Genomic DNA, 8,088 nt, shown 5'->3' with positions numbered 1-8,088 from the left:
TGCTTTTAGCTTTGTCTGTTCTTTGACCATAACAAATATTTCCTTCACTTTGCATACTTCTTTTCATGAAAGAAGCCTGGCTTTATCTTACTTCAAGTTGATTCATCTTTGCACATGCTAGTGGCTTGTGTCAGAATAGATTTATTGCATGTTTATCTTTTCTGGATATTTAAGATTTACGTCATCCAGTTGATGAGATTTTCCCAGCAGGCTGTGGACCAGTCAGACCAAGCATGCAGCCACTTAGCTGGGAGAATTGGTGTGGAATGAGTCAGTGCTATGCTGTATCTGCAGCCTGTGCCGGCTGCTGATGAGGAAGTGACTCCTGTGCCGTATCATCCCCGAGACATGCAGTCCGGAATATGGTGAGCTGCTCATATGCCAGTCTGGGATATAATTTTCTTACAAAGATGAATCTCCTACGGTTAGCACTGAAGATAAAAGCTGTTGTTCTGCACTGTTCTTTCTGTAGTAAACAGCAATAGCATCAACAGCAGTAAGTATGATTTAAAGTGTGATTTAAAAAGCCATTCATTCCCAGTGGCTGAAAGAGAAACATAGTTAGGGGGCAAAGCTCTTTTCGCAGATAGCTGTGAACTCAGAGTAAGGTTCTTTCCTTTCTGTGAAGTTATTAGAGGGCCATAAGGATGCAGAATGGGATCTTTTCACTCTTCAGCGCCTCTCTCCTCTGTGTTTGCCTTCTTTTTGGAGGTGTTGTTCAGGGGCCAGCAAATATCAACAAAGCAGTTAGAGTCAGTAAGCACAGTTTGCTCCTGTTGGATTGATGGGTGCTGAGAAGCACTGGCAAGGCACAAGGGACCTGCCCCGCTGTGCCTCTGTGCTGTGGCTGCAAGGATTCACTTGACCTGCTGGAGTGAGAGGCAAGGGGCTGCTGCTGCCCTCGGGAGCCCTGAGAGAAGCTTTTTCTGCAGAGTGAAGGCAATGGACTCTGTTATGGCATTGCTTACTGAGCCTACCAAATATCGTAGAATCCCTCACCCCTTGCTGAGATAGTTTCTTGGCTTTGGGTGGATGTGTTTTGCTTTGCTATTAAAACATTATTTTCTTGGAATCTCTTACCCCTCTGTATATTTCAGAGATTTGCATGTTCATTGGAGTTTGGATTTATAGTCCTTATCCTAAGGATTATACTTGCAGAAAGAGCACAAACATTTCATTACTCTGTATAAACAGCTGGCTTTACTTGGCAATGAAAAGAAATGTCTTTCACTCAAAACTAAGAATAGAAACCATGGGAAAAGGTCTACAGCTCAGTCATCTCATCTATTCTCCAAATTCCTCTGGTACAAATCTGGGCTAATTTCAGACAGTCTTCAGTGGAATTGTACCAGGTTTGCAGAAGTAGCATTCAGATTGGTAGTTGCCAGACCTTCTTGTTTAACCCCTATAAACAAATAATTATTTTGTACTAATAGCTTGTTGGGAACTTGGACATTTCCCCCTAGATTTCAAGCATATGAATGGAAATTTAGGAAGATTTTTTTTTTCTTTTTAATATTGTGCTCCTTTTCTTTTTTTTTTTTTTTTTTTTTCTCCTGAGAACTGTATAAGAGATGAGTGGAGTTACACACTTTCAAAACTCCTCTTCAGCCATAGGGTCACCTTACAGCCTCCAGCATTTATAAATCCATGGTTCCCCTAACAGAGAAATGGTTTTTAAAGTGAACTGTGTGAAAATGAGAAACTTTCTGTTGATTGACCAAACAGTACCCAGAGAAGTGTAAGCTAAATGTACCACAGTAGAAACCAGTGCTTTCCTGACTTTTTTCTCACAGTAAAAGTTCTCATTCTCAAGTGTTTTTCTGTTCTTTCCCATTTCCAGTGTCCCTTACACAGTTTTGTGTAAGAAGGACATGATAACTTTTCAACACATTTTTCAAATAGGTTTGGTGTCTGAAAAAAGTGATATTTCCATTCCCTCCTGTGCTGTTTTCCATTTAAATTACTTTATGTATTAAAGACAAACAAACAAGGAGAGTAGATGACCCCCAGTATTCTAGACATTGTGATGTCTCTCTTTCTTGGTTTTCCAAAACTCTGAAAGCAACTTACTGCAGAAATCTATTTTTTTTTTAGAAAAAAAAGCCATGGCAACAATTTTGTAGAAACATTTTTACTTTAAATTTTGACATATAACTGCTTTAATATTCTACAGATTCAAAAGACTGCTAAACACTGACAGTTTATGAGTGCTTTGAGTTCTCAGAAAAACATGTTTCTCTTTGATATTTTAAGAAGAGAGTCTGAGAATATTCTCATGATCCACATCAGCATGAAGGCACAAGAAAATGCCTGTTTGAAGCATCTGCACCAACAGAGTGAAAGCTTTCTACCACAGTGCTCTTTCTTACTCTAAATTAGTTGACAATTTGGCCTGCTTAATTATTTAATTAATCTATCAAAACCTCCTGCTTTACTTTCAGCCAACACACTGTTAAATACCATCATTCCCATGCTTACATCTCCCCCTAGACCTGTGTCTCACTCTGTTCCAATGTGTGTGGGTCTTGCAGCACAATTTTATTGCAAGCCAGGAGATGGAGGGAAGCACTCCCTGACCAGATGCACAGCCTGGGCACAAGAGGAGGCAAAGCAAAACCCACACTCCATGGCTGGCTGCTGCCTGTCCCTCTGCAGCAGGGCAGACCTGCTCAGGGCAGGGGAAGCTTCCCAGCCCCAGGGGTTCCCCCAGAGGTTTGCAAGTTGGTGCCTCTGGAACAAACACTTGAAGCAGAGCTGCCATTCCAGAAAATGCCCTTGAGTTTTGGCCCTGTGTTACTCAAGGGAGAGAGGATGGAGCGTGGTGGGAGAGCACTGCATGCATGCCTGGGTGGCCTTGGACTGAGTGCCCAAAATGAGCTGCCTGCCAGACTTCTGTGTAACAACGAGTTGTGCAGAGTAATGCAACATGGGTTTGTTCCCCTAAATTTTACCTTCCTATAAAATGTATACGTGTCAAGACAGTAATTTCCAAGGTCTAAACCTTCACTCCTCACAGAGAAGTGCCTGGCTCTGAGGAAGCACACAGCATCTCAGAAGGGTGAACGCCTCTTTCACAGACCAGTATTTGGGATATGTCTTTTTCACTTTTCCCCAGCTCTGAAGAATCAGACCTGACTCCTTAACACATCCTCTTGACACTCTCCAGTGGTTTCTCTCTCAGCCTGATCATTGTTTCTGCACTTTTTTTAGTTGTCAAACTGTCTTACTATAGCAAAGAAAAGTTGTTGTGCAAAACCCCAGCCTGTCTGTGAGAGCAGCCGCCAAAAAAAAATTAAAGAACTGAGTTGTATGCACCCATTTTGATTTTTGTACACATAACATAGTAAATTGGCTAACCCAGGTCATCCTTTGCAAGAAGTATTATCTTAACCCAATTTGTCACATATGCCTTTGAGGCACCCATCTTAGCTGGGCTTTAGCCATGATGGTCATCATCACAATAATGCTCTTTTACATTCAGCAGTATCACCATTTTAAAAGGCTGCATGGTCCTTTGTGGAGCAAAAAATTGATGCTCCTCATCCATGACTCTGGTACAGCCAATAATAGGTGTTTACTTAAAACACTTTTGCAACAGTTGTATCTTGCAAATAGCTGTTAACTGGTGATCTTCTAGATTAAATCTGTTTGCTCAGTAATCATAACTAGGCTGGTAAATACACAATGTGTCATTCTGTCTACATTATACCTTTTCAAGGAAATCTTACATGCTGCTGTAACCAAGCTATACTTATGTATTTTGCTGTATTTTAAAAGCTTACAGGAGGTAGACTACATGGTGTCTTTTGTTCTTTGCTTAGATAATACTGGGCCGCAACATTTAATCGAACAAGTGAATTTCCTTCAAATCAATTCAATTCACCTATAAATAAGGTCCATTAAACAAATATGAGCCATGATTTTGTTCTCTACAAGTGTGATAAAATAAACAGTCCAAGCTACTATTCACATCAACAGCTGCTATTGAGTCAAACAGCCCAGAATCTGTTCAGCACACCAGCATTCCCCCGTAATACACAGGGGTTTCTGGAGGCTCCTCCAGCTGTGGATTAAAAATCTCTTCTCTCAAAATTTGTGTTGCCCAGAGCTGTAATGGTGCTGAAGAGGATCAGCAGCCTTTTGAGATCGTCTTTAAAAGGAAGAAGTGTCATTCAACCAGCAGAAAACAAATGAGTGCCAAGAGCAGACTTCTACCCAGCATGAAGTGACAAAGGTAAAAAAAGAGGTTTTTAAGAGTATGCTTCTTAATATTTTCATTTTATTACATTTTAACCTTTGTAACTATACATGGAAGGAAATCATTCTTCTTTCTTCTTGAAAACTTCTTCAGAGTTCAGCTCACTTGAACAGTTTTCCACATTTGCTTTGATTTATTTAATTTCAATGTAATGCAAAACCATGCACTTGATCTCAGTTTTCTTCATCCTTTGGTTTGGGTTTCTACTTATTTTTATTAAAAAATAAAAAATAAAAAAATTCCCCGTTTTTTCTTTTTTAAGAAAACCTGTTTTCAGGGCAGATCATATTTCTTTAATAATTAAAACAGTTTATCTATCAGATAGCTAAACAGTTTATCTATCAGAAAACAACAGAGAAGTTATTAATCTTTAAAATATTAAGGAAAACTAAAGATAGCATGTTAATCCTTTTTGATTGGCTTCATAGACTGTTTTACCACAATTGTTTAATTTATTTATATTTTTATACAGAACAAATGAAGTTCAAAATCTATGTGACATATTTACAGTCTTAACAGGCTTAAAACCTTTTTAATGATGCCTAGTAGAAACAGTTAAATTGATGTTTAATTCTTTCTACTGTGAAAATTGAAAATTGAAAATTGAAAATTGAAAATTGAAAATTTGGGTTAATAAATACTCATCTTGCTGTGCTTTCTCTACCTTGGGTGTAAATGTGCTGAAAGAAGGAATGACAGGCACGAAAATAAATATGAAGAGGCTGACAAAAACGGAAGGAAAAGGTATACGAAGTGATAATTGAAATGAGGTGAAAAATACTAGAGATGGTGTTAAGTATTAGTAGGCAGAAAAAAGGGGAAGTGAAAAGCACCCCAAACAGTACATAAATAGACTCCATGTGTCCCCCACTCCTGACAGTGCCTTTGGGTGAACCTTTGGTTTGAAGTGCTGGCACTTGGGTGCTACTGCCCGGCCCTACTTGCAAAATCCTCCTGTATATCACAGGCTGTTTGCTAGTTGTAGCTGTCAAGGTTTTGCTAGCTGTAGATTTTTGTTTATGTTCATTCAGCTTCCAGTGTGCTTGTAGTAACATTTGGTTTCATATGGGACAGATTTTTTTTTTTTTTTTGTGTTCTATCCAGAATAACCAAAGGCAACTAAATCCCAAAGCAGGTGGTTTAAATCAGTACTGGCTGAATTGCCATGTCAGTATTTTTCTGACAGCCATTTTATACCATAATGATAGTGCTACTGAACAACATATGCTAATGATCTCTGTTTTTCACAATAACACTATCTTTCTGTTGTTTAAAAGAAAAACAGATTTTTCCAAAATAAATATTGCTTGCCAAGTGCTTAAGTACTTTCCTTAAAAGTTTTCATAAAAAGAGTGACTTGCAAAAGGGACATGCTACTGCCTACACATGAGGACAAGGATATTTTTGTCCTTAGATGTAAACTAAACCTGTGTTCTGAAAATGTTTCTCTCCATGTTTGTGCTTTAGCTAAAAAACAGATTAATATAATCAATTCTCACAGTAATGCTAAACTACTAGCACTGAAAAAAAATAGAGCTCAACAGAAAAAAAAAAAATTGCTTGTACAGCAGATAATGTTTCAGATTAGTCATATTATTCCATTTTATTTTGTCAGCAAAAGGGCAGAAAATTTTTTTTTTATTCTCTTGGATCTCTCCCTTGCATCTCTATTTACAGCAAGAGCCTGCAAGGATTTTCCAGTAACACTTGATCTGTCCAGTCATCACTATCAGGACAGGGCTGGAGGGGAGGTCACACATGGACTTCTCAGCTGTAGCCTTCACTTTAGACTTGTAGGTTTTAGACTTATGCATTCAAAAAGAAGTTGAGGGACCTTCAGAATTTAAAATTACCGATTTTCAAGAGCAAAGTGGAGATGCAGGACTTTGGCCAATATTGATGAAGAAGACTAGGACTGAAAACAGAAACAGGAAATATTGAAAAGGGCTTCTCATCTGCCCACTGGAAAAGGCACTGCCCAGTGCAGGCCTCTCAGGGTCACTGCTGTCCTGGTGCGAGTGCACCCCATTATGGAGTTTATTTTGTCAAAGAAGGTTCTCATTTCCAGGGAAGTCAGATGATAAAAGTGTCATTCTGCTAAATGTGATTACAAAATACTTTCATCCTTCTTAAATGTGAATGTGCTACACATCCTACACATCCAGACAACTTAAGGTGTTTACAATGCCCTTTTATTTTCCTCTCTGCAGCTCTTCCCATCTAGAAAATGGAAAAACAGTCGTAAATGTACCTCAGAATTAGAAAAACCAGTACCTGTGCTGCATACCTACGTGGATTTGAGACCCCAATAAGGATGCAACTGGGCTGTGAATCCGTAAATGGCTCTTGCATAAGGAGCAGCTGGTCAAACAGTATCCGTATTTCCATGTACATCTTCATGGCTTGCATTATTTTGGCCACAGTGGTCGGAAATTTGACTGTTATCATCTCAATATCACATTTCAAGCAGCTCCACACGCCTACAAATTTCCTCATCCTTTCAATGGCCACCGTAGACTTCCTGCTGGGATTCTTCATCATGCCCTGCAGCATGGTGCGCTCTGTTGAGCACTGCTGGTATTTTGGGGAGTTCTTCTGCAAGATCCACACGAGCATGGACATTATGCTGAGCACAGCTTCTATCTTCCATCTTTCCTTCATATCCATCGACCGCTACTATGCCGTGTGTGACCCTTTAAGATACAAATCAAAGATAAATACTTTTGTCATTGTGGTCATGGTGTGTATAAGCTGGATGGTCCCTGCTGCTTTTGCTTTTGGGATGATCTTTCTAGACCTAAACTTGAGAGGGGCAGAAAAGATTTATGATCATGTCCACTGTGCAGGAGGATGCTTTCTCAGTTTTAGCGAAACTTCGGGTATTGTGGCCTCTGTAGTGTCTTTTTACATTCCTGGATTTGTTATGCTGTACATCTATAGGAAAATATACTCTGTAGCCAAGAAGCAGGCAAGATCCATCGATGCAATTAGCAGAAAAAAAATGCAATTTGAAATGAAGCAGCACATTTCATTCTGCAGAGAAAGGAAAGCTGCTAAGACTTTAGGCATAATAATGGGAGTGTTTCTCATCTGCTGGACTCCATTCTTCTTCTTTACAGCTACCAATCCGTTTATGAATTACGTGATACCTCCTGTTCTCATTGATGCTTTGGTTTGGTTTGGCTATTTAAATTCTACATTTAACCCAATTGTTTATGCATTTTTTTACATGTGGTTTCGCAGGGCATTGAAAATTATTCTGTTTGGAAAAGTTTTTCAACAGGACTCTTCCAGGACTCATTTGTTTTCAGACTAACGTGCTTTAAATGGTTGTATTCATGGCTTTGAACTTTTGCCTGGAGGCTGAACTCCCAGATGTAAGAGCTGTGAAGGAAGGAAACACCTATTTGTTTGCCTATTTACCAAATGTAGTTCAAGCCATTAAGCAACCATTGCGCTTCATGTATTCTTTCATTCCAGATTGGGTTTTGCATGTTGTGTTTTGATTGTATCTATTTATTTGCAATGCACAGACAGAGTAAGACTTCCGTTTTAAAAAACTTACAGCAGTTTATATCCCTGATCTTCATAATTAAAAAAATATTCTGACACAACAGATTAATTTCTTGAATAAGGTGTGTTTGTATTTTACAATATTGGTGTTCCTTGTGTTCTCCTCTAGAAAGAGCAGAAAAATATTTTCCTTTGGATTTCTTGGCATCTTTGGCTAATAACCCAAAGCTCTCTAAGTTTTGTCCTTCCCTTTTCATATGTGTGCAGACCTCAAAACAGGCCAATGACCAGCCATACGAACACACTGCATGGAG

The 8,088-nt window shown here is 39.0% G+C and overlaps 1 protein-coding gene across 2 annotated transcripts; it reads left to right on the top strand.

Annotated features, from left to right (window-relative positions):
- The first annotated feature begins 217 nt into the window (after positions 1–217).
- TAAR1 (trace amine associated receptor 1) lies at positions 218–7,837 on the top strand. 2 transcript variants are annotated; one of them, XM_086877122.1, is made up of 3 exons: positions 218–365; positions 4,110–4,237; positions 6,472–7,837. In XM_086877122.1, the coding sequence occupies exon 3, from the start codon at positions 6,507–6,509 to the stop codon at positions 7,575–7,577; it is 1,071 nt and encodes a 356-aa protein (XP_086733248.1). In that variant the 5' UTR covers positions 218–365; positions 4,110–4,237; positions 6,472–6,506; the 3' UTR covers positions 7,578–7,837. The 2 variants fall into 2 exon arrangements, with proteins under 2 accessions (XP_086733248.1, XP_023780404.2); XM_023924636.2 differs by having other exon boundaries at positions 218–496.
- The last annotated feature ends 251 nt before the right edge of the window (positions 7,838–8,088 follow it).

Source organism: Cyanistes caeruleus, chromosome 2 (genome assembly GCF_971803275.1).
Source record: "Cyanistes caeruleus chromosome 2, bCyaCae1.hap1.1, whole genome shotgun sequence".
NCBI classification, from domain to species: Eukaryota; Metazoa; Chordata; class Aves; order Passeriformes; family Paridae; genus Cyanistes; species Cyanistes caeruleus.
This window is presented reverse-complemented; position numbering and strand designations above follow the sequence as displayed.

What these genes read in the sequence shown, in the direction of transcription:
- TAAR1 (XM_086877122.1), top strand. Translation starts at nt 6,507, where the DNA reads ATGTACCTCAGAATTAGAAAAACCAGTACCTGTGCTGCATACCTACGT.